Source organism: Pelobates fuscus, chromosome 3 (assembly GCF_036172605.1).
Source record: "Pelobates fuscus isolate aPelFus1 chromosome 3, aPelFus1.pri, whole genome shotgun sequence".
NCBI lineage: Eukaryota > Metazoa > Chordata > Amphibia > Anura > Pelobatidae > Pelobates > Pelobates fuscus.
In genome coordinates, this window is record NC_086319.1 from 263,928,234 (window position 1) to 263,955,647 (window position 27,414).

Genomic DNA, 27,414 nt, shown 5'->3' on the forward strand with positions numbered 1-27,414 from the left:
TCTATCTGTTGTGATGCCATTCAGAGCAAGTTTGAGGCTTTCATGTGAAGCTGCAATGTTTTGATTTTCAAATAAACACTTGTCAACTTCAGTAATCAGTTTGTCTCGTTCTCCCTTCTGATTCTTCTGCTCTTTCTTACTTTGGCGCATATCAGTGTCACCATCGCTGTCTCTTGACAATTCCGCTTTTTCCTTTAGTGTTGCAGGTCTCTTTACTAACTTTTTCTTTTTGGTCCTTGGATGATTCAGATGGCTGTTCACTCTCATCCACATTATCACTACTTTGAGGCTCAATCTTATCATTCATGTCTTCTAATTCCTGTTCTCTCTCTTCTGCGTGTTTCTCAACATCACGCTTTGCTGCCCTCATGCTTTTCAGCTTGCTAAAGACTTCTTCTACTGCCTCTGTCATCCTATGCAGGATGTCAGTAGCTTGTCTCCATAGTTCCTGCAGGGGGCAATCTGAAAAACCTCAGTAAGGACAACTCTATGCTCCTGCTGAGCGCCCCTCAGGTTCTTAATTTGTGCAGCCAGGAAATGGTTGGTGTCTTGTTGTATAGCGGTTGCCTCTTGTTGTACAGCAGTTGCCTGTACCAGAGCCTTCAGCAGGTCCTCCATTATAGCACCAAGCAGGTAACAGTCTTAAAGGTACAGTGCTACTTATTTGATTAGCAGGTCTGCCAAAATAAAAGTCCTCAAGCAGATTACCGGATGACAGGCACACCCACAGACCCTCAATGTGCTACTGTGCCTGCATTCTCCACCATATTGTGATCCTTGTCTGCAGGTAGCACGGTCCTCTAGGGTAAACAACAGGCACAGTCCTTTAATGCAACTTCATTCCAGGCACTTTATTTGCAAGTTTACACATGAGGCAGCAGCAAATGAAAACACAAATCCCTATAAACAAAACCTAGCTTGTCTGAGCACTGACTCACTTATAATATCCCTAACAAACTAACAAACCTTATCGTTGGGTTACACCAACCTTATTAGATAGCAACCCTCTGCTCTCCTTTCTGCACTCCAGTGCTCTCAGCTAGCCTGCTGCTTTCCTTTCTGCATTCCAGTGCTCTCAGTTAGCCTGCTGCTTTCCTTTCTGCACTCCCAGTGCTCCAAGCCAGCCTTGACTGCTTCCTTCTGCACTCCCAGTGCTCAGTCTCCTTGACTCTCTCACTGGAGAGAACCGCCTCTCTCCTACCTGCTTCCAGGGAGGAAGCCAGCAATCCCCCTTTACCTGCCTAGCAGGGAGGGGTTTATTCCCACTGCTACAGCTGATTATCTGCAGCCGAGCAGTGGGTTTTAGACAGTTCCAAAAAACTCGTATTTCTCCCAGTTGTGTATAAACTGAGGAGTGGAGCATTGGCCCACCCTGCTCTCCAAATGCTCCACCCCAGGGGCCCATAACGTAGCTTTGTGTTGCACACCACACATACAACACGTACTTCCCTGGGGTTAAAAGGCCTCTCTGCCTTCACTTTATCACAATACACACACACGTATAATATCAAATAAAACACAAAACATTATATATATCTATATATATATATATCTATATATATATATCTATATATATATATATATATATATATATATATACACACACACACACACACACTGTACATATATATTCAACTATTAATTTTACATAATTATTTGATTTTATTAATTATAATTTGAGAGACCTGCCTGACAAACCAGGGAGACAGTCCAGAGAATTTAATTGGCAAGCCCTAGCTTGGTATGCTTCGTCATCTGGGCTGCGTAGCCTAAAAATAGTGAAAAATACATAACATAAGAAACAAACCAGAAAACTACAGTAACTGGTTAAACTGCTGTCAACTCCAACCACAGTTAAGCAGTCCTGTAAGGCCTTCGGCCGCAGTGTCTGTGCTCGTAGTCAGGTCTCAAGTTGTGTTGTCCTTTGCCCTTGAGGTGTAAAGGGGATCACGGTGGCCGGGTCCCAGTTGTGGGTGCTTTGTCGGCGTCTCTGGGTCGTTGCAGGTACTGCCAGGCCCAGAGTGTGGAGCATGGTGGAAGCCTCCTCTACGGTGGTAATTTTGTGTGTGGTCTGGTTGTGATTAACCAGGAGGGTTCTCGATAATGTCCACCTGTATGGCACTCCAGCCTTTCTCAGGAGTGTTGTGGCTGGGCTAAGTGATTTCCGCCATAGCAGGGTGGGCCGTGAGAGGTCCTGAAAAAATGTCAGGGTAGCTCCTTCGAAAGAAAAGGGTGTCTTGTTTTGCAGCGCTGACAGGAGTGATCTTTTGTCGCTTGATAGGGAGCATCTGACAATGATATCTCTCATAGCTGTGGGCGGTGCTCTAGGAGACTTTGGAAGCCAAAAGATGCCATCAAAGGAAAGCTTCCTGGCCTGGGTTGGTGGCAATAGAGTTGTCACCAGGCGTCTGATGTAGTGTGGGAGCTCTTCTATTTGCATTGCGTCTGGTACTCCCCGTATCTTTAAGTTATTGCTCCTGGTGCGATCGTCTATCGCAGCTCGTTGTGTGGCAAAAGCGAGGTGGGAGTTGTGTATAGAGTGCATTGAGTCTCTCAGTACAGTCATATCCTGCTTTAGGCCTGTGATGTCCTCCTCTGTGGCACGGACTCTGTCTGTGGTCATTTGCACTTCAGCCCTGACCAGCTCCACATCAGCTGCCAGGAGCTTCTTTATGTCGGACAGCAGGTCTTTGATGTCCTGTTTGGTGGCCAGATTAGATCCCCCTGTAGGGCTTGGGGTAGATAAGGCCTGTGACTGTGGGGAAGGCTGCCATGGAGGGTCCCTAGGAGTGATGGGTTGCTGTTCAGCTTGGGCCTCACTCACCTCCGTGGCCGCCATCTTGGATTGGGATTGCCGCTGAAGCATGGTCCCAATATCCCTCGAATCTCGTGGGACACCCGGTGCTGGTTTCTGGGATCTCCTTCCCGTGTTTGTGTGCGGGTCTGCTGTTTCGGAGGCTCGGGCTTGAGCTGGTGTGCTCAGAGGCGGGAGCGGCCTCAGGAGGTCGCACAGGTTCAGATGGGGATGGTAGGCCGCAGACCTCCTAGTCTGCCGTTTCTGCCCGGGGCGTTGAAAGAACGGCATGTATCGGCGCTGTTTGTCGTCCGGAGGCGAGTATCAGTGGGTATGGTGCTGGATGAGCCGGGGCTCTCTAGATTTTAGGCAGATTGTGCTGCGAATCCCCGGAGCTCGGGAAGATGGCGTCCGCTCGCTTCTGCGGTTAAGCCCCGCCCCATCACGACGATGATATTAACATTAAAAGTGCAATTTTTGTTTAAAAAAAAAAAAAAAAATGCAAAAAGGAAAAGAATAATATTTACAACGCTGGTCAAAGTTAGCCTTTCTAAGTGGCTTCTACAAAAGACTGGAAATAGCCCATTTTGCTTATCCTGGGTTGTCTATATTTTAGAATGGTATGCCATGATGAGGTTAATTCACATTCCTGGGCAACCATATGGTCTCAAAAGGCAACATAGACCTAGCAAACAAATCTGGCAAACTGATATGAGCCCTATATTGACCTTGTAACTTTCCAAAACACCATAAAATCTGTACATAGGGGATATTGTTATACTCCGGTGACTTCGCTGAGCACAAATATGAGTGTTTCAAAACAGTGAAACATAATCACGACGATGAAATCATCAATAAATGTGCAGTTTTTTTTGTTAACAAACAAACATGAACGCTAACTTTGGCAAGCGTTTGTGGCTAAGTGGCAAACTCAAAACACTGGACATACCCCATTTTGAATACCCTGGGTTGTCTACTTTTTCAAATGGTATGTCATGGTGGGGTTAATTTTCCTTTCTGGACTAACGCAATCTGGCAAACAGCAATTTACAAAAACAGAAATTGGCATATCTTATGTTGGACCATGTAACTTCCCAAATGACCATAAACCTGTACTTGAGGGGTACTGTTGTACTCGTGAGACATGACTTTACACAAATATGAGTGTTTTAGAGCAGTAAAATGTATTGTACTGATAATATCGGAAAGTGAAAATGGCACTTTATGTGTAAAAAAACGCAATAAAACTAATATAAACGCTAATTTTGGCCAGGGTTTGCGACTAAGCAGCTGCTAAAAAAAAAAAAAAAAAGAGTGGACATACCCCATTTTGAATAACGTGAGTTGTCTACTTTTACAAATGGTATGCCATGATGGGGTTAATTTTCATTCCTGGGCTGCCATACGGTTAAAGGCAACATAGGCCCAGCAAACCAATCTGGCAAATTTCAATGTGCAAACATGGAATACAAATATGTGTATTTTATGTCAGTAAAATCCAACAGTATTATGACATTCACAATTCAAATTCCACGCAGAACTTGAAAAATAACAAAATTTCTCCTGAACAAAATTATATATAATAAGTGTGGGTGCACTTAATATGAAAGAGGTGAATTCTGGTTGAACCACATACTGTATAGAGCAAATTCCAGGTTTTTCTTATGTTTTGATCACAACTTGTACAATTTGCTCAGTCCTTAAGCGGCACTGTCATGCTGAACTTACCTTTCTTTAATCGATTCCTCTTCTCTCCCTCTCTCATGATCTGTTCTTCATTTCTGCCTCTTCTGTTCTAGTTTTCTTTAAGATATAAGACAAAGTAGGGACTACTTGTCCTACACCTGACCAACTCTGACCAGCGGAGGAGCAAAGTGTGTTTCATTACCAGTGGTCATAGAAATATTCCCACAATCCTCCGTGTTCCCACAAAGCCTCCTTTCACTTTTCCCTAACGTCCTGTCACTTAGACAGAACGTCGGCAAAACTACCAAATTGCGTCCGAACAGAATGAGAACAGTTTCTCCATTCATGTTAGGACACAATTCGGGACTTTGTTCGGGTCCAAATTTCGTTAGAATGAATGAAACTCCGATCCTATCCGTGCCTCGGCTGCATCTTGCAGCCACTTAGTAGATAACTCCCTAATTCCCACGGTAAAGATTACTTAGTATTAGTAAATTCTGCCCCTACTCGCTTTATCGCGAGTAGGGGCATGTCTATTAAACAGTGAGCAGCCTGTGGCTGAGCGGCATGTTGGGGCCCTTAAATAACAATGAGGGTGGGGACACCTATTGTCCTACCCCTGGTCCCCACCCCTGAGCGGCAGGTGCGGGTCCTAAATGAGAATGTGGGATGGGAGACGGGGATACCTATTGTCCTCTCCCACAGCCCCGAGCGGCGGGTGGGGCCATAAATAACGAGGGGGGGAGAGAGACCTATTGTCCTCCCCCTAAATAACAATGAGGGGGACGACCTATTGTTATCCCCCCCCCCCCCGGGAACCCACACCTTAGCAGGGTCGGGACGACGACGACAGGGACGACGCTAGGTCCCCCCTTCAGTTTAATAGCCCCTACTCGCACAGCGCAGGTGGGGGCTTAGGAGGAGGGATACTATTTTTTTTTTTTTTAACAGTGAGCAGCCACTGTTTAATAGACATGCCCCTACACGCGATATAGCGAGTAGGGGCAGAATTTACTAATACTAAGTCATCTTTACTTAGTATTAGTAAATTTGGATGGTGACCCCCAGTTGTACGTGGAAGCCACTGTGTAGCTACATACGCACTGACGTATACTCTGTCTCCCCACAGACTGGAAAGAACAAGCTGCCATTATGTCAGACGCTCCTCCCTCACCATCTATGGATTTCCAGGCCATGATCAATGCTGCGGGGTGTGGGCTTCGGTGGAAAAGGCTTTGGCCAAAATGATGACACAGACACCGCCGGAGATGGCGGACACCACGCCTCCGTCGAGAAAAGAGGATAAGGATCCAACCGAACCCAGGCCAGAGGCGGGGGCGTCCAAACGCCAATGGAAGGGATCCAACACGACCCTACCAAGATGTGAGGGGAAGATACTGCGGAAGCGGAGCCGCCAGTCAAGGCACCTGGACCGCTCCCCTCCACAAAACCCCTCATCAGGGGATAAGGAACCATTATCTCCGCCTTCACTGGAAATCATGGACGAATGGAGGGCAGAGGACTCTCCCTCAGAGGAGGAGGACTGGCAAGACATACCTCAGGAGGTCGGAGAATTCAGCCAAGGCCCCGAAAGGGCTGGCAGCTCAGGCCGCAAAAGTACACGTACATCGAATGCGGACGTATTCGAGGACAAGGTGTTCCTGGACGGGAAGCCCCATGTTCGATCCGCGCCAGATAAGACACCCCAGATCGTCAGAATGGAACCTGCCGGACCATTTGACTCAATTTATACATTTTTGGCTGAGGAAGCTGGACAAAGAGGTCCGGGCCAAGCTCAAAGCAGAGTGCCCACGTCCCGTGCTTCCTGACAAAATCACCATCACCTCAGAGTTTGACACCACACTGGGGGTGTTTATGTCCCGCTCGGGCAGAGACCCGCGGAAAGGTGTCGAGAAGGGCATGGAATCGGTTCAGGACAAAATGCTGGACAGGATAGGCCCACTGGCGAAGATCCTATACTTTGCAGATTTGGCACTTACTCAGGGTACGACCCTCGAGGCAAACAACATTAGAGAATGGGCACAGCGGGTGATCTGCCTTCTAGGTAACTAACGCTGCCATGTGCGCAGAACAACGTAAAGCGGCCCTATAGAAGATAGACTCCAAACTGTTGGACCTGGGAAAGAATGAGCTAGGTCCCCGGGCGGACGGGCTGCTCTTTGGAGAACCATTTCTGGCGGAACTGAAAAAACACGTTGGCCTATTCACTACACTGAATAAGGCCCAATCTTCCATCAGACAAGTCTTTCGGACCCCACAAACAAATCAAGGTGTTTTTGGCATGGCTGGTTGGCAGAGGGGTTGGGCCACCAGCCGCTTCTGGCCATCCGGCCCCAGTCATCCATATGCTACACAACAGTTCTTTCCATCTGCAAGAGCAACCTTCACAAGGGGATCCTTCCGTACCAGAGGCACTCGGAGCAGAGGACGGGGACGATTCAACTCAGGTGAGCATGAACTGTCTTCTGTTATGTCATTCAAGTATAACTGCTGGCAGACTGTCCCTTTTTCCACAGGAGTGGGAACGCATCTCCACAGATGCATGGATCCTGCAGAGTGTGTGAGGATATGTGATAGAAATTACCCATATGCCAGTTCAGACCAGGCGACCATCGCCTATCCGGGCGTCAGAGAGCCAGATACGCCTTATAGACACGAACCCTGTTCGCAAAGGGAGCGGTGGAATTCGCCACAGACGACCAGGGTTACTTCAGCAACATGTTTGTCGTCAGGAAAAAGACGGGAGACTACTGTCCAGTCATCAATTTACGATAACTCAATGGATTTGTGGCTTATCGCCATTTCAAAATGGAAGGTATTCACCTTATGAGGGACTTACTGAATGAACACGATTGGTTCACACGTCTAGACTTAAAAGACGCATACCTGTCGGTCCCCATGGCAAGAGAGAGCCGACCCTTCCTCCGTGTCACCTGGAAGGGCCGCCCCTGCCAATTCACATGTCTACCATTCGGACTCAGCTCGGCTCCATGGTGTTTTACGAAACTCCTCAAACCAGTCATGGCCCATCTGAGAGGAAGGGGAATACGCTGTCTCGTGTACCTGGACGATTTGTTGATCTTCTGCGACTCCAAATCCAGAATTCGATTTCAGACGAGATTTACCATTCACTTTCTGGAATCATTGGGGTTTGTAGTGAACAGAGAAAAATCAGCGTTGACTGCATCCCGAGTAGTTCAGTTCCTCGGGTTCGAGATAGACTCCAACTATGGCGTACTACGCCTCCCCGCATCCAAAATAGCGGCCATTCGGAAGGAAATTTGACAGATACTCAGGAGAGACACCATACCTCTCCGATTATTAGCGAGGATATTAGGCCTACTCTCCATCCATACAGGCAATTTTCTTAGGCCCGCTCCCTTACCGGGCCATGCAGAGACTGAAAGCTCAATACCTACGAGCCGGACACACATACGATCACTGGATTCCTGTCTCCGCAGAAGCTCGGACGGAACTTCGATGGTGGCTACTTCACATGGAAGCCTGGAACGGCAAAGACATTTTCGGGACGAACCCGGACTTTGTATTGGAGTCGGACGCGAGCTTTTGGGGCTGGGGAGCTCACTGCGCCCACGGAAGGTCCATGGTCCCAAGAGGAACAGGGTCTCCACATCAACTACCTGGAACGGATTGCAGGATCATTTGTGATTCGCAATCTAGCCAAGGACATGGCGAACTGCTGCATCCTACTGCGCATGTACAACATTTCCGCGGTCCAATACATAAATCGCCTGGGGGGAGCCCGATCAAGAAGCTTGACAGAGGCGACGAAGGACATCTACCAATTCTGTATTCCCCACAACATTACGATCAAGGCGGAATATTTACCGGGAATCAACAACCTCACGGCGGATTGGTTTTCTCGACACTGGCGAGACGGCAGCGATTGGCGACTGTACACGTCAGTATTTTCAGCGGTGAAGGACCTCAAGGGCCCATTGGTCGTGGACGTGTTTGCGTCTCGGATGAACACACAGTTAACAAGATATTACAGCTGGCTTCCGGACCCTCAATGCGAGGCAGTAGATGCCTTTCTACAACAGAGGCCCCCGAAGGGAGTGTACGCATTCCCACCATTTTCCATGATAGCGAGAGTGATCCATCGCATCAGAATGACCAAGATCTCGATGATTCTCGTCACACCGTTATGGAAAAGTCAGGCATGGTTTCCGGAAATATTGGCTCTAACACAAGACCATCCCCTACTTCTTCCATCGTTCCCCTTCCTACTGACAGACCCGAAAGGGGAACCACATCCACTAGTGATACAGTAGAATCTTGAGCTGGTAGGCTGGAGTCTTTCAGGGGAACCTGGTCCGTCGAGGGACTATCGTAATCAGCTTAAAACCTTTTATGGGATTCATGGGCACCGGGTACCCGATGGAGTTACCTATCAGCATGGAATTCATGGACCCGCTGGTGTGTGGGAAGGAATTGTGATCCCTTTACAGCAACTAACACCATGATGGTAAAATTTTTGTCACACCTCTTCACAGAGGGTAAATCCTATCGTTCCATCAACGTGGCATGCTCCGCGATATCAGCGGCACACATGCCAATGCAAGGCTCTCCGGTCGGTCAGGACCCTTTGGTATGTCGCCTGCTGCGAGGCATCAAATTATCTAGACCACCAGACCCTAAGTATAATCATATGTGGGATGTAGAAGTGGTCCTCAGTTTCCTTAGGAATTGGCCAGACAATGCAGATTTATCTCTACGTCAGTTGTCGTCCAAACTCACTTTACTTCTATGTTTGGTATCTTTTCGACGAGTTTCGGACGTGCGAGCGTTCAACCTGGACGGTTTCTCAATCTCACCAGAAGGGGTTACCTTCACGGTGTCTCACAGAACTAAAACTAATTCAACATCTATATCTTACCCTTTCTTCCCTACGGTTCCCCGTTTATGTGTAGTTTCCACACTTACTCGATATGTAGAGGTTACTGCAAACCTTCGAGCTTTTAGTAGAAGGCAACTGCTGGTGTCGTACACCAAACCCTAAAAAAACGGTTATCACTACTACTCTGGCTCGATGGGTGCGTTGGATCCGATCCTTAGCAGGAGTGGAGACGTGTTTCGGGGCTCACTCGGTTCGGGGCGTGGCCGCTTCACAAGCGTTCTCGGCGGGAGCTTCCCTAGCTGATATCCTACGTTCCGCAGACTGGACACGGGAAGATACTTTCCGGTTATTTTATTTTCGGCAGACCACGTACGCATCTTTCTCGTTATTACTGCAGCTTTAAAAATGCAAAATAAGAAGCCTCCTGTCATGTAATAAAATTGTAGATTATGCTAACGTAGTGTACCTATAATCTTAATTTTAATAATGACAGGAGGCGAATATTTTCCCTCCCTCCACTCCCGTTTCTATGGGTTGTCAACGGTCAACGTTTCTCTGGCTCAGTTATAACTTGTATAGTTTATCTAGAGGATATGAATAGGAGGTTTGAGGTAATAGACGAGTACTTATTGATATTCTGGTTAATGCTAGTATATAAAGATAGGCTACTATTATTTGTATAAAATATGGATAGATACAGTAGCACTGACATCATGTAGACATAAGACTATTTCCATCCTCTTACACTCGTTTCTGTTTCTTGCAGTGTGATGGCCGTTACTGGCTCCGGATGGGACACACCGGATATTGGATCTTACGGATCAAGTTTCATTTACGATATGCGTTATCAGTTTGAAGTTGGATTAAATTGAAGTTGGGACTACCATGGAGCAACTTTGAACTGTTATCTTTTTACGAACTTTGGGTTTATTCCTTGGCATTATATGGACTAATCTCTCAGCAAAGAAAGAGGAAGTCATGTGACGATCAGGGCTTTATATATGGATATGTGGCTTGTTATGATTGGTTAAAAAGTTTAATGATTGACTTGTGCTGCTGGAGGCATGAGTAAAGAAAGTCATGCAAAATACTCGCCTCCTGTCATTATTAAAATTAAGATTATAGGTACACTACGTTAGCATAATCTACAATTGTACTCTTAATAGTTGATAACATGAGAATTATGCTGACTGTTATTTACATCAATTATTTAGGTAAATGAGAAAATGATAATTTGCATAATAATTTGGAACAGTGTGTACCGTCGGAGCATCTTGCAACCGCGGCACAAACAGGATCGGAGTTTCATTCATTCTAATGAAATTCCGATCCGAACAAAGTCCCGAATTGTGTCCCAACACGAATGGAAAAACTGTTCTCATTCTCTACTTTGTCTCTCTACATGCTCTACTTTTGAAATGAAGAACAGATCATGAGAGAGGGAGAGAAGAGGAATTGATTAAAGGACCACTATAGTGCGAGGAAAAAATACCCCTCAGGGTCCCACTCCCGCTGGGCTGAAGGGGTTAAACACTTACCTTTCTCCAGCGCCGGGGAACTCTCCTCCCTCTCCCGACATCAGCTTTGAGTGCGCATGCGTGGCAAGAGCCGCGCGCGCATCGAAACAGTCCATAGGAAAGCATTTCTCAATGCTTTCCTATGGACGTCTAGCGTCTTCTCACTGTGATTTTCAGTGAGACAGCCGCTAGAGGCTAGATTAACCCTAGTGTAAACATAGCAGTTTCTCTGAAACGGCTATGTTTACAGTTGCAGGGTTGACACTAGATGGAGCTGTCACCCAGACCACTTCATTGAGCTGAAGTGGCCTGTGTGCCTATAGTGGTCCTTTAAGGAAAGGTAAGTTCGGCATGACAGTGCCGCTTTAAGCGGTTAAAGGTCAATAAGATTTCAAATTGTTGTTTTTGTTAGTGTACCTTTGCTATTTTTTCATTAGGAATATTGGTAATAAAATACTGATAGTGGAATGGTCGTCAGTTTGGAGTTACTGTTTGGAAAGATATTCACCCTAGTTTTATGGGAAGGTATTAAAGGCTTAAAAGTGAGCCAAAACCTGAAGGCTTCTTAACACATGAATGTAAAAAAATATTATATATTTCTGCCTTGAATGGGTTATCATGGATAAAGCACTGCATATTTTCTGTTAACCTATCTATCCCTACATAGGAGAAAAAGGAGAAGAGTTGGAAGAGAGAGGGAAGGGGTCACGCCTAATTGACTGTCACTATAAAGCATTAGAGCTGTGTTATTAACCCCTTAAGGACACATGACATGTGTGACATGACATGATTCCCTTTTATTCCAGAAGTTTGGTCCTTAAGGGGTTAAAGGACCACCATAGTCACCCAGACCACTTCAGCTCAATTAAGTGGTCTGGGTGCCAGGTCCACCAGGTTTTAACCTTGCAGCTGTAAACATAGCTGTCTTCCTGACAGCCGCTAGAGACACTACTGCGATGCTCAATGCGAAAATCGCATTGAGCACGCAGAACGTCCATAGGAAAGCATTGAGTAATGCTTTCCTATGGGCGGTTTGAGCTGACGTCGGAGGGGAAGAAGAGGTCACCAGCGACGAGGGAGCCCGGTGCTGGATTAGAGTACGTGGCTGAAGGGGTTTTAACCCCTTCAGCCCAGCGGGAGGGGGGCCCAAGGACCATATAGTGCCAGTAAAAAGTTTGTTTTCCTGGCACTATAGTGGTCCTTTAAGGTACTAAAACGTGTGATTTTAAATGCTCTCCAATTTTAAAACCTTTCCAATATTGTATCCTCTAATGTGCAAACAACTGACTATTCACATGATGCATAAGCATCTTCCATTCATTTCTGCACTCAGATGTGTAACTAGAAACCACCAGGCCCTTGTGCGAAAATTGCCACAGGGCCCATGTGTCTTATTACCCCCCATGTATCTAATTCCCTTCCCCTGTGTCTTATTCATTATTCATAAGCTAAGCCATAACGTGTGTCCCATTGTGCCTCCACCCCCCCCACACCCAGCTGCTTTATGTGTTTCATCCCCCCAAGCAAGCCCTTTTGTATATCCTATTCTCCTGCAATGATGCCTTCTGTGTTTCATTCCCCACCCCAAAGCCCCTCCATATGTCCCATTTCTTATAGTCTCATTTCTACTTACCAGGGCTACAATTTCACTCACCAGTGGCAAGTTGAAATGTTGAGATCTCCCCACTATATATGCAGATTACACATTTCATTCCCTACATGAGTAACTACCCACCAATGGAATGTCCACACTCCACAGCTCCCCTCCTAGCTTGCAGTTTATCTGTAGAAGGATTTTCTGTACAATGCTCCGCAACTTTTGGGGATTAGAAATGGTTTTTGTGTTCACTACCTGGAAGAGATATACAAGAGATGTGAAGAATGCACTGCCCAACAGTAAACAATATTCAAGGTTTTATATAGTGATATGAGAGGAAGAAGCAATTAAAGTTGACCCCACAATAAATTAGTTATTCTTATAAATTATAGGAATGGAAATTGATAAAATAGTGCTCCTTTAAGAACGTGCTTGCGATGTGAGCAGCGTTCCTAATACTGTAAAGGCGCGTGTCCTGCCAGGATCCAGAAGTGTTCGAGTCGCATGCAGCTCTATTGGAGAACCCCAGCCGACACGTGGCTTGGGTTACTACTGTGCTGCACATCTAGCGTGGAGAGTTGAAAGGCACAACACCAGTTCACACTAGTTTTGGCAGACCCTTGAAGAGGAGATGGCACAGGCTCGCATAGCCTCCAGAGTCTAGATGGCGGTGCTGCTTAGTAGATAATCTGTTCCTAGCCATTTATATGGGCTGCTCTGAAGGTGTGGCACCAGCTCAGGTTCTGTGTATCCAATGATGGGTAACCTGGTGTTTCAGGCAGGCTTAAACCACCAAGCCTTTTCACATATGTATGCATTTCTTCACTGTGCAGAGATGGGACTCTGCTTCCAATCCAGGACTTAAAGGACCACTATAGGCACCCAGACCACTTCAACTTAATGAAGTGGTCTGGGTGCCAGGTCCCTCAGGTTTTAACCCTGCAGATGAAAACATAGCAGTTTCAGAGAAACTGCTATTTTTACAATAGGGTTATTCCAGCCTCTAGCGGCTGTCTCATTGACAGCCGATAGAGGCGCTTCTGCGCTTCTCACTGTGATTTTCACAGTGAGAAGACGCCAGCGTCCATAGGAAAGCATTGAGAATGCTTTACTATGAGACTGGCTGAATGCGCGCGTGGCTCTTGCCGCGCATGCGCATTCAGCCAGGGACGTCAGAGAGGGAGGAGAATCCCCAGAAAAGGTAAGGGATTAACCCCTTCCTCCCCCTTCAGCGCCACAGGAAAATTCTAATAAATAAAGATTGTCAAAAAAAAAAAAAGCCATCCTCACCCACTGACAGATTGCAGCAGAGTGCTGCTGGTGGGGAAATCCCTATTATAGACTTTCCATGCTATGAGAGCCAATGCAAAGCAGATAAAAAAATGTCCCCACACTCTGCAACTGGTTTGTTAGTAACCAACCAGAGCAATCTGACAGGAAATCTCTGCAGCTCTATCATAAGTCTGTCTGGTCTACAGTAGACATAGGAAGGTGAGTAGCAAATAATCTGTCAAACTCCAGCGCTCAAAGCCGAAACTAGGGATGCACCGAAATTTCCGGCTGAAAATGGACCTATCCAATTTCAGCCGAAAATATATAAAATCTGCTGAAAATTAAACCCTCCCTTCCAAGGCCGGTGCTGCCATAAGGCGGATGGATGTCTTAGGGTGCACTGGCCCTGGGGATGCAATGTCAGGCTGGCCGGCAGGAGGGAAGCGCAGTGATCTCCCCTCTAGCCGGTTACTTCTTGTAGCATGGCTGAGCACAGCCCAGGTCTTACCTTTCGCAGAGCCCAGCCTTCTACCATCTCCTCTACAGGGCGGTCGGTCACGTGCCAGGCCAGCCTTGCGGCAGCCAATCAGAAGCAGGCCTTGCGGCAGCCAATCAGAACACAGCGCTGGGACGTTCCACGACAATGTTCTATAGGAAGTGTGTGTGAGTTCCATGGCTGCCAAGGTATGTGTGCAGTGTATGGGGACAGGGGGATCATTGGCTGTAACTGGCTGGGCTGCAGGAAACCTCACATTAGGCTCACATCATTGCCCATCAGCAGCAGACCTGACACTGTGTCTGTGAGGAAGGGAAAGCATTTGGAGACACAGTTTCGTTTTGACCTTGGGCCTGCCCTTGTGAATGGATCGTTTGCATCACTAGGGATTTCAGGATAGGGACAGCCTGAGGAGACACTGAGTGCCTTGTTGGCACCTCCAGTCTGTGGCCAGTAAGGTTGGTCTTATTCTGTGCCCAAATTTAGTTTAGTCCTATGCCCCTGCAAGATCATACCGGACTCAAAGCAATCCACCTTATAAAAAATAAAGCTTTATCTTTTATATAGAAAAGATGGGGTTGCTAAATGTGTATTCTCGAGGAGGAATTCTGGGTAAGGTATTGAGGCTGCTGCTGTTCTACTTACAATGAAAATGGATGCCCTGGAGTATAAAGAATTCATATGATGCATTCTTCATTCTATGACTTGAGTTATACATTCCACAGGGCAGCACTGTCAGTTGCCCTTCAGTAACTGTTTGAGCACCAGTTACGGACTACTTTAATCACTAAGTACAGCTGTATAGTCCAGTCCCAAATGTTTGGATTTGCCATGAGACTTTGTTTATATGTCCCAATCTCTGTACTCAGCCCCACTTGTGCTATGTTTATGGTTTCTGATTTTGACATTAAGCAGTTAAGCTGCTTGAGTGACCCCTCAGTCTGTCAGAGCAACTGATTTGCATTTACATGATCAGCTGTCTGAATGACAGTCCTCTTCTTTGCAATTATGATTATGTTGTATGAGGATAATAAAGAATTGTCTTAAACTATCGGAATGAAACAAATCCCTAAAGGGTTCTGTTTTGTGTTGTATTTTATTGGCTTGTAGTTTTTCATATTAAATTTATTAATTCAGTTAAAAAGTCTAATATTAATAAAATTATAGAAAATCTATTTTAAAATTGTTTGGGCGGAAGAGTCATTTTCTGTATCTGTTTTCGGCCAAGGGCATCCTGAATTTTTGTCCTCTAGAACCCAGATAGTAAATTTAAGCCCTATCACCACAACTGTATTAAGCTTTTAAACCGTTTAACTTTCCTGGCACTATAGAATCCCATTAAAGCACTTTGATTATACAGCCCCTCTTATATCTTGCTCAGTTAATAGTCTGTGTGTTATTTAAGTTCAATTTACACAGCAGGAGATACACATTTTGAAAGTAACTGTAATCCTTTGGAGGGGGAGGGGACATCTCTGCAATATTCCCTATTGTGCAAGATAGAGAAGGCCGTCCCCCTGTTTGCAAAAACAAACAACACCCCAAAAGTGCAAAAGCATTTTACCCACCTTGAATCCAGCACCAGGCGAAGCTACCAGTGCGGACCATCCATGTCACCTCCAATGTCACGTGGGCCGTGCACGGTTGAATCATGAGCAAATACCTGCCAGGAATGGAGTGAGGTGGGAGGGGAAAGCTATTTTCCCCTTGCAGGCGCTCTGGGAAGATTTATACGTCTGTTGCAAGAATACAGTACGTGCTGACAAGACGTAAAATGTGTACAGAACTTACATATGCAAACACTACATGTATACAAGTAAAAATCTTAGCCACCCTCCAGTTTCCGAACTTATGGAAGCAGGTGGGTGACTTCTGCTGGCTGGGGCTGTTGGGAGTTAGTGGCTTGCTCCTCGCCTGGTCTGGCCCCCTTGCGTTGCTCTCTTCAGTGATCATCAGGGATTTGGGGGGAAGGAAGCAGACATATCCAAGGGAGCTTCATGTGTAACAGAAATGGGGGTTGAGGTGCAGTGGGTGGCGTAATGCATGCAGAGACAGAGTTTTGCTGGCAAGGGGGTGGGGTTCATATATTGTGGGCAGGCACTAGCAGCTTGCCCCTCCTGCGCAGCATAGACCGCTCTCACTTCTCAGCCGAGAAGAAGAGGACCGGTTGTGCAGTTAAAGCACTGCAGCTCATGACTGAGTCCATCTTTCGGGAGGCCCTAAGTGCATGGGCCACTTAATGAACCTTCATCCCGCTTTTGCCAACCTGTGCGATGCATTTGCACCGGAAGAACACCCATTACTGAATATTTTCCGTGTACCCCGGGGGTATGCATACCATGGGTTGGTAAACCCTGCCTTTATTGATTGTAGCGCCTCATTGTCATTTGACTATTTGTATTTTATGATTGTTTGATAGTCCCTGATGAAGTCCCTAAACGGGATGAAACGCATAGGATGACTTTTTTTATGCTGATACCTGCTAACTTTTATGTGATTAAATAAATTCATAAACTGCACATTTGAATTGCCTGCTAATTGGACTTTTTATCATTCCATCATATAACCTAGAGGAAGGAATCTTCCTGATCCCCACACTGACCTGCACTTGTACTAAAACTGAAGGCAAATATACATCTTACTTTTGTGAGTGGCCACTTGTCACATATTTAAATATTGCACACAAACAGTTTTGCACTATGCTGTGTCATTTCTTCCCTTAATAGGATTCACCCTATGTTTATATACATTCATTTTACTGATTGGATTGTGGGTAAATCTAATTGGCAAATTGAAACAGAACCCTATTTAATTTTTGGGCATTGTCAACTGTTGTCAACTTTACTGCTAGACATAAGGAAAATAAATCCCTACTTTTCCTTCGAATTTTTTGAAAACCAGAGCGAAAGGAAAATAAATTACAGATTCAGACAGTGAGTTATATAGCTTTGGAAGGTAGGATGCTCACCTGTGATGGAACTGGTGTCTGAACACAGCACAGCTTCTTAATGATACCATACAGGTCATCTCGGTTTCCAGATATAATACATACCAACATCTGCAACCTTCCCTATAAGAAAGAAATAAGAGAAACCATGTGTCGTCTGCTACAATGGCCAATTTTCTCTGTGAAATGTTGCAAATTTATGTATATTTCGAATTGTTTAAAACAGGCATGCATACTGAATCTTGTGGGGGTAGAGTCATTATATATGGATAATTTTGGGGCAAAAAACTTAAAATAATATGTGCACTGCACATGAACATTCGTTGTACATGATCCAGATAAATGATTAAAAAAAAAAAAAAAAAGGAGTGATGAAAATAGTAATTCTACACTGATGGAAAAAAACCTTCCCTGCTACTCAGTTTCTAATATGAACAAAAATGTTTTGCACCAATAAATTTTGAGCTTGTATGAGTGACATCATAAAAAAAATTGGGTACATTTAAATTGTGTATAGTTTCTCAATATCACCTTCCTAAAAAGAATGTGCCATTACACCTGGATAGCAATTATGCAATTGCTGTAAAGCTCCCACCTATAATTTTATGGAATCCTCCCAAATGCCTGCACTGGACAGAAAGTGATACTTTGATTACTAATGCGGCATATATTTTGCAACTCTGTGGCCTACTGAAGGTAATTTATGTAACAATTTGAAAATATATTAAAAAACTAAACAAAAGTACAAGTTTTATCAAAGACTAATTTCAATACACAGACACAAGTTATTTTACCATTGTAAAAAACATTTTATACAACAGTTAATATTGAGTTTACTTATATAAAGTATAGGGAGATTTCACAAAGGAATATACAGTCATGGGAAAATGAAAGTACACATTTGAATTATATGGTTTTACATATCAGGACATAATCATCTGTTCCGTAGCAGGTCTTACAATTGGGTAAGTACCACCTCAGATGAAACACATATGACATATTACACTGTGTCATGATTTATTTAACCCCTTAAGACTGGAGGGCGTACAATTACGTCCTTTTAAAATCGGCTCTAAACGCTGCAGGACGTAATTTTACACCCTCCGGTTTTTTGTTACTTACCCGGTCGCCGGCGATCCCACGCCGGCGATCGCGGTTGGGTCCCAAAAATCGCGGCACATCTGTCCTCTTCAGCCCCCCCGGGCCATGTGAGAGTGAGGTCCTTGCGAGGACCTCACAATCACATGGCCGGGATAGCTGGCTGCAGCAATGCCAGCAGGGGGACTAACTGTAATGACAGTTAGTCCCCCTGCTGGCTGAAAATCAAATTAAAATAAGTTAAAATCAGTGTAAAAAAAAAATAATATATATACTTAGATCATATATATATATATATATTATATATATATGATCTAAGTATATATATATATATATATATATATATATATATATATACACACACACACACACACACACACACACACACACTGTCTAGGTGTATTTTAATATTAATATATATAATTATATATATATATATTAATATCAAATTACACGTAGACTGATACTGATTAAATATATATATATAATTATTGTTATATATATTTATATATAATATAAAAAAAATGTAAATACGTAAAAAATAATAAAAAATAAAATATTAAATATATAGATGTGTTTTATTTTGTTCTAACTGTATTGTGATATTAATATATATATATCAAAATACACATAGAACGAAATAATACATATATCTATATACATAAATATATACGTATATATCACTATATATACCTATAGATAAATAAAAATATTAAAAAAAAATTATATATATATATATATATATCTATATATATATATATACACACATATATTAATTCTACACATATATTTATGTAATATTTTTACATAATTAAGTATCCTAATTAATTACAATTAGCGGGACCTGCCTGACAACCCATGCCGAAAGTACAGGGAATTTAATTTACTAGCACTATATTTAACCCTATAACTTTCAAAGACACCATAAAACCTGTACATTTGTGTTCAGCGAAGTCTCCCGAGTACAACCCCTCATGTACAGATTTTATGGTGTTTTCAAACATTACAGCGTCAAATATAAGGCTTGTGTTTCATTTTTTTCACATTAAAATTAGCCAGATTGCTTGTGACCAAATGGCTACTAAAAAAGACTGGACATACCCCATTTGCAATACCTTGGGTTGTTTACTATTGCAAATGGCATGCCATTATGGGTGTAAATTTATTTCCTGGGCTACTATACAGTCTCAAAGGCAACGTAACCAATCGGGCGAATTTCAATTTCAAATGTAACACGCTATATTTGACCCTGTAACTTCCCAAAACACCATAAAACTTGTACATAGGGGGTACTGTTTTACACGTGAGACTTTGCTGAATACAAATATGTGTATTTTATTGCAGTAAAAGCAAACAGTATTATGACATTGACAGTTAAAATGTCATGTAGAACTAAAAAAATCAAAAAAAAAATCTTATTTTCTCCATTTAAAAAAAAAAAAAAAATTCATATTAAATTATGTTTCATAGCTAAATATGTGATATTAAATGCAAGCCCCGTTTCCCCTGAATAAAATGATATATAATAAGGGGGGGTGCATTTAATATGAAAGAGGTGAATTACGGTTGGACAGACATATAGCGCAAATGCCAGGTTTTGTTTACATTTTGTTTCGTTCACAACGTGTACATTTGGCTCCGTCCTTAACCCCTTAAGGACCGGCCTGATTTTGCAAGGTTTGTACGTTAAGGACCAGAGCAGTTTTAACACTTTTGTGGTGTTTGTGTTTAGCGGTAATTTTCCGCTCTCTCATTTACGGTTCCCATACAAGTTATATATTGTTTTTTTCAAGACAAGAAGGGCTTTCTTTACATACCATTATTTGTATTATGTCATATATTGTATTTAAAAAAAAAATAAAATAAAAAAATATAGTGAAAAATTTAAAAAAAAAACATGTTTTTGGACTTTTACTTGAAAAATATTTTACTTATCTACAAATGAAAAATGAAAAAAAACTGCTAAATAGATTCAAAATGTTGTCCCGAGTTTAACCCCTTCCCGACCGGTGACGGAAATTTTCCGTCAACCTTGTCCTTCAAAATTTCCGTCATTTACTAAAGTTAACCCCAGATCGCCGCAATTGCGGCGATCGCGGGGTTAACGGTGCTCCAGTCTGCCTCTGTATTAGAGGCAGACCGGGAGCACCCGATCGGGCTGCCCCAGCTCATGTGCTTGCTCTGACATGTGCTCAATGTACTTACCTTCCGCCTCCCTGCACTTCCGGGTTCTGTGTGAAGTGCAGAGAGACGGATCTTCACTGATCCTGCCCCCTGGTGGAAAAAAATAAATAAATTAAAGTTAAATCCCACCCCCCCTTTCCCCTGTTTTAATAAAAATTAACCTCTTCCCTGCCAATTGATCACTGACTACAGTGATCAATTGGCAGGGTATACATTTTAATGTCATCTGATTTTTTTTTTAACTCCTGAGGGTTAATTATTATTTTTTTTAACCCTCAGGGGTTACATTTATTGTATTAATTAATTTAAATATTTAAAAATGATATATTTAGCTAGCTGGGATGGGTGGAAGTTAGTGGGGAATTGGGGAATTTGGTGTTAGGCTAACTAGGGGTTAACGTTAAATTAAAAAAAAAAAAAAAGCTTTAAAAAGGTTAAAAATTTTTTTTTTAAAACTGTTTTAGTAACGTTTAAGTAAAAAAAAATAAAAAAACACCCCCTTTACCCAGTCTAAATAAAAATTAACCCCTTACTGTGATCTAATTTTTTTTAACCCCTGAGGATTAACTTTTATTTATTTTTTTAACCCTCAGGGGTTCAATTTATTTAATTAATTCATTTAAATATTTTATAATTATATATTTTGCTAGCTGGGGTGGGTGGGAGTTATGGGAAAATGGGGAATTTACTGTTAGTGCTGCTTACTGCTAGTTAGGGGTTAACGGTAAAAGAAAAGTTTAGAAAAAAATTTAAAAAAAGTTAAGAAAATGTAAAACATTTAATAAGTAAAAAAAAAAGTTTAAAAACGGGTTTTACAAAGTAAAAAAAATTTTTACAAAGTAAAAAAATACATTAAAAAATGCTCATTACCACTACACTTGGTACATGTGAAAAATGATCCCACGCTAAGGTTCAAAATATGCCTTTTGAATCACCCTGGGATGTCTTCTTTAAGAAATGGTATGCCTTTATGGAGTAATTGGATTATATAGCCTTGTAAAATACTATAAAATGGGACATGGACACAGCGTAAAAATTCAAAGTTTGAAAAAAACTGGAATGGCTGTGTCTCAAATGTGCCCCTTCAATGTCCACATATACCTGGCAAAGGTACATACGGGGATATTGCTGTACTCAGCCGACATAGCTGAGCAACATATTAAGTATTATACAGTCGTAGTACACATAAGGTTTGCAAAATATACTGCGCAAACTCACTTTGTGTGTCAAAAAGGCAGAAAAAATGCGTATTACCACTACACTTGGTACAAGCTAGCAGAAAAAATATCCCACGCTAAGGTTCAAAATATGCCTTTTGAATTGCCCTGGGATATCTTCTTTAAGAAATGGTATGCCTTTATAGTGTAGTTGTAATATGTAGCCTGCTCAAGTGCTCCAAAGTGGGACACGGACGCATCAAAACCCTCCATGAAAATTCACACTTAAAAACCTGAACTTGTTATGTCTCTTTTACAGCAGTGTAACTTCACAAAATAGTGTCTAGGTCATACATTGGGCATATTGTTTTACTCAGAAGGCTTAGCTGAGCATAATTTGGGGGGTTTGAACTTAGTGGCACATATGAAATGTACAAAATGCCCAGCAAAAATGTAATCCATATGTAAACAATGCCCAAAATTATATTTTACCACATACTTTGGCATATATTGGTGAAAAAATGGGGGCATGTTAAAGCACAATATGCACCATATGAGATACCCTGAGGTGTCTACTTTTACAAATGGTAGGCCTTTGTGAGGTTTTTTTTGAACAGTCAAACTGCTATAATACCCCAAATTGAAGCATAGGCCCATTAAATCCGCCTCTCAAAATTCTACTGTAAATGTTGAAACGGACAGGTCTCCTATATGGCACTGTAGCTTCACGAAATAGTGCCAAAGACATACAATGGGGGTACCGTTGTACTCAGCAGAAGTAACTGAACACATAATAAAACCTTGTACAGGAATAGCACACACCAACTTTACAAAATACACATGAGAAGTTCTTTGTTATAAGTTTGTGTGCCAAAAACCCCCAAATACTTAATTTTACTCCAATATTTAGCAGAGATTGGCGGTGAAATGGCTACTTAGAAAGTGTCAAAACAACCTTAGGACAATAGCCTGTGATGTCTACTTTATATAAATATATACTTTTGTGTGACAATTTTGTTTTCTTTTATGGCTATTAAGCTTATAAGACAAACATACCAAATTCTAAAATCGCTCCATATTAAAAGTTTATTTTACTTCTTGTGCTTTGTGACCTTAACTACCAAAACAAACTGAAAATCCCAGACACATTATATATTCTATAACTCAGAACAACTAAATTCATTTTTTTTTTTAATTCTTTATTTTGTCTTGACACGACATGGTACATACATCAACTTGCACGGGTTACACATGTTATAGCATGTTGCATACATGGGTTAACAGAGAGTGACAAGTACTTAATATGGTCCTGCCCCGGACAAGCCGTAGGCTCTCTAGGTTTACTTAGTGAACACATTATCGTTGCGTACAATATTATGGGGCTGTTCCCCATTAGCCTAGAGAACAGTAGCTTTGGTCGGTACGACCCAATTATTGTCTTGTTGGTGTCCGGTAAGTTGACCGCCTTGCCCCCGGCAAGCTATGGGGTGTTGTGGCGGCCTATACTTCTGCTTCCCTCTCCTAAGTTGTCGATGTGTCATCTATACTATGTGTCTGTTCCCGTGAATGCCTTGCGTTGGACAAATATTTTAATGTAGCCAAGTAGGCTTAAAGAGAAAGAAAGAGATAGTAAACAGAGTGAAAGAAAAGAGAGGGGGGTGATAGTGGGGGGGAGGGGTATAGGGGGGCTCCGGTGCCGGATGGTTTCCTTCGGGGTCTAGTTATGTGTTAGTTACCCAAGTTAGAGTTTTCCCAGGGTTCCCAGATCTTTTGAAACGTTTTTTTTGGGTACCCCTTATTCTGGCTGTCAGGACGTCCATTAGGTGGACTTCTTTTATTCTGTTGAGGACCCCAGCAATGGGCGGTGTTCCCGGTTTAAGCCAGTCTGAGGCTACGGCCCTCCTCGCTGCTAGGGTTATCTTGTGGAGTAGCTTTTGTTCCTGCCTAGACCAGCCGTCCAGCGTCCTACTTAAGAGGAATAGCCATGGGTCAAAGTCTGGTGTTTTGCCAAAGACCTGTGTCAGTAGTGTCTGTACCTTTTTCCAAAATGTGATCATCTGTGGGGATTCCCACCACATGTGGATGTATGTCCCCCTCAGGCCGCACCCCCTCCAGCACTCGTCCGTAGGGGTCTTGTGCATTTGGTATAGTTTGACTGGTGTAGTGTACCATCGGAGCATTGTTTTTATCGATTGCTCCTGGAGGGTAACGCACACCGATGATGTATGATTTGCCTCCCAGATCTCTTGCCACTCTATGCCTTCCAGTGTGTCCCCTAGGTCTCTCTCCCAGTGATCTGTATAGGCTAATATGCCCCAGTCCCTAGCTTCTGAACAGAGGTGGGCGTACATGAGCGTTATCATGCCTTTGGGTATTAATTCGTGGAGACAGATGCGTTCGAAGATGTGTGCCAGGTTCGCGAAATCTCTAATTTGTATGTACCGGAAAAAGTCTGCGGGTGTAAGGTGTCCCGCTGTCTGAGCGTGTCAAAGGATATTACCGCCGAACCCTCGTAGAGCTGGCATATGCGTTGTAACCCTATCCCCTCTAAGTTTTTGAAGTCTCTAGCCGCCATGCCCGGGGTAAAGGCTTGTTGCGTAAGTATGGCATAATAGTTGATGGGTCCGCCGCCAGTTGGAATTTTAGCTTAAATGTGTCCCATATCTGTAGGGAATTAAGTATTGTTGGGCATGTGACCTTGATCTCTGGTCTGTATTCTTTTAGCACCCACATGAGTAGCTGTGGATGGTGGCGCCCGTCATAAGTGATTCTACGTCTGCCCAATTGCGGTCCCCTGGCGGAGAGTGCCACATTGCTGCCTGTGTCAGTTGTGTCGCTATATAGTAGTAATATATGTTTGGGAGACTAAGTCCCCCTCTCGACCGAATTCTATATAGGATAAATCTAGATATTCTATGCCTTTTGTTTTGCCATATGAAGGTTCCGATTGACCGCTGTAGGAGCTGTAGTGATGCTTTGGTGACTTGAATGGGGATCGCCTGGAACACATAATAGTCTAGGTAAGATGTTCATTTTAACGGCATGGATGCGACCTATCCAGGAAATAGGCCTGTCCGCCCATGACTCCATTTCTCGCACCAGTTGGTTTATTAAGGGCGTGTAGTTTTGGTCGTAAAGTTTTTCTGGTTTGGCTGTCAATCGAATGCCCAAGTATTTAAGTGCTTGTTGTTCAATTTTGAGGTGGTACGTGTCATGTATAAGGGCCGCTGTTGCTGCGGGTACCCCTACTGGGAGGGCGCCCGATTTTGCCATATTTGCCTTGTACCCGGAGACGGTCCCGAAGGTACTCAGTACATCCTGTAATGTCCCCATGGACTTCACTGGGTCGGTCATAGCCAAGAGCACATCATCCGCGTACGCCGACACTAGGAATTCCCTCCCCCCCACCATTACTCCCTTTATGCCCGGATGGCGCCGTAGCGCCTGCAGTAGAGGTTCTAGCGAAAGCACAAACAGCAAAGGAGAAAGAGGGCACCCCTGCCTCGTACCATTAGAAAGCTGGAATGGTCGGAGCGGGGCCCCTGAGATCTTCACCTGTGCTCTGACGTTGGTGTACATCGCTCTTAATAGTGTCATGAACTGTTCGGGGAACCCTAGGTGGGTCAACAGGGTGAACAGGTATGGCCACGTCACCCTGTCGAATGCTTTTTCCGCGTCGAGCGACACGAATAGCGTTGGTGTTTTCATGATCGCCTGTCTCCATATCAAGTCTATGTTTTTATGGGTGTTTTCGAATAACTGTTGATGTGGTATAAAGCCGACTTGGTCCGCATCGATCAGAGACGCTAGGAATGGGTTTAGGCGTTCTGCCTGGATTTTTGCCAGGAGTTTCATGTCGTGGTTTATGAGGGAGATGGGTCTATAGTTCCCGGGAGACATGGGATCTTTATCTGGTTTTGGCAATAGTACGATGGTGGCCAGGGACATGTCCGGGTTGGGAGCGCCACCCTTCTGAAACTCCTGGAAGACTGCTGCTAAGTGGGGGACTAATTCCTCTCGGAATGTTTTGTAGTAACTTCCATCAAACCCGTCGGGGCCCGGGGCTTTGTTCCCTTTCAAGGTCGTTATTGCTCGGTATATTTCGTCGGGGGTGATTTCCGCTGCTAAGATATCTATCGCTTCTTGGGGCAAGTTAGGGAGTCCGAGGTCCCGTACGAAACGAAGGATCGCCTCGTCGTTACAAGATGTCCGGGGGTCCGAGTTTGGGGAGTGGTTGTAGAGGGACCTAGAAGTCGGTGAACACTTCTGCGATATCGCTCGGCAGTGTTTTAACCGACTTGTCGGCGTGGCGTATGGAAGTTATATGTCCCCGTTGTGTTCTGGGTCTGAGGACCCGGGCCAGGAGAGTGTCCATTTTATTCGATCGTTCGAATAAAGTTCGCTTGGTCCAGGACATGGCCCTAGCTGCATCGTCTAGTAACAATGCGCGAATGGCGTGACGTGTCGCTTCTAGCTGTCTATATGTGCCCTCGTCTGGATTTTCTTTGTGTACCTGTTCTAATGACCGCAGTTCTGCCAAGAGTCTCTGAAGACTCTGGGCATTTCTTTTCTTTGTCGCTACCTTAATGAGCGATCCTCTTATTACCGTATTATGTGCTGCCCAGATTATTTCCGGGCTCATGTCCGGCGTGGTGTTGGAGTCAAAGAACTGCAGGATGTCCGTGCGGATTTGTTCCACTGTCTCTGGGTCCCTCAGTAGGGATGAGTTTAATTTCCACGTCCAGGGGGTAACGTTGCAAAGATTCCCCATGGTGATATGGAGATCTGCATGGTCTGACCACGAAATGGAGCCTATCTCCGATCCCGTAACCCGCGCCAGCGCACGCTCATTAATTAAAAACATGTAGAGTCTGGAGTACGTGCCATGCGGTGCCGAGTAGAATGTGAAATCCCTCGTACCCGGATGATGTGCCCTCCAAATGTCCACCAACCCGGTGTCCATGATGAACTGGTGAAGCTGCCTATCCTGTCCTCCCCGACCCTGTGATCCTGAGGCGCTACGTTGTACGCTCCTATCAACCGTCGGGTTCGTCACCGCGTTCAGGTCTCCCTCTAATATAAGAAGTCCGTGGGCTAGTGTTCTGATTGTAGCTGTCAGGTCGTCCCAAAAGCCTTGGTCTGCGTGGTTAGGGGCATAGACGTTTATGAGGTGTATTGCATGCGACAGTAGAGTGCCTGACACGATGATGTACCTACCGTTCGGGTCCTCCGTGGTGGAGGCCACTTGTATCGGGCAGCTATTGCGAATCAAGATCGCTACCCCGTTATGTTTAGTGTGTTTTCTGGCTTCGTAAGAAGCCCGGTATGTGTGGTCTTTTAGCTGAAAGGGGGCTTGTTTCGGGATATGGGTCTCCTGTATAAAGCGATATTGGACCGCATTCTCTTTAATTCTCTGAACAGAAGACGCCTCTTGTTTGGTGTGTTAAGGCCTTTCACATTTAATGAGGATACTTTTAGGGCCATACTGACGGTTTAACAGTGTCGCTATTAGGCACGCCCACCCCTGTCCAAGCCCGGATCCTTACTCCCCGCCACGGGGACCCCCAGCCCCAAGGAGTGAGGGGAAGGGATGATAGGGGTAGGGGAGGAGGGATAGGGGGGATAGAAAGAAGATGAAGAAAAGATGTATACCTCAACCGGCCACAATCGGTGCTCGGCTGTAGTCGTCTGGTCTTATCTGTTGCCAGACTGGTGCGGGGTTCACAGATCCCCATCTCGTCAGCGCACAGCGCTAGCATGAGATGTGGGTGTATGAGCCACTAA

At 44.1% G+C, this 27,414-nt stretch overlaps 1 protein-coding gene across 1 annotated transcript in view; it reads right to left on the reverse strand.

The window, feature by feature from the left end:
* PIWIL2 (piwi like RNA-mediated gene silencing 2) overlaps window positions 1-27,414 on the reverse strand; it is a 198,569-nt gene that overhangs the window by 20,519 nt on the left and 150,636 nt on the right. Inside the window, exons 13-14 of the mRNA XM_063446248.1 lie at window positions 17,213-17,314; window positions 12,615-12,731 (exon numbers count right to left, since the gene is read on the reverse strand). Of these exons, the coding sequence (XP_063302318.1) occupies window positions 12,615-12,731; window positions 17,213-17,314 (219 nt within the window). The remainder of the gene's footprint in view (window positions 1-12,614; window positions 12,732-17,212; window positions 17,315-27,414) is intronic.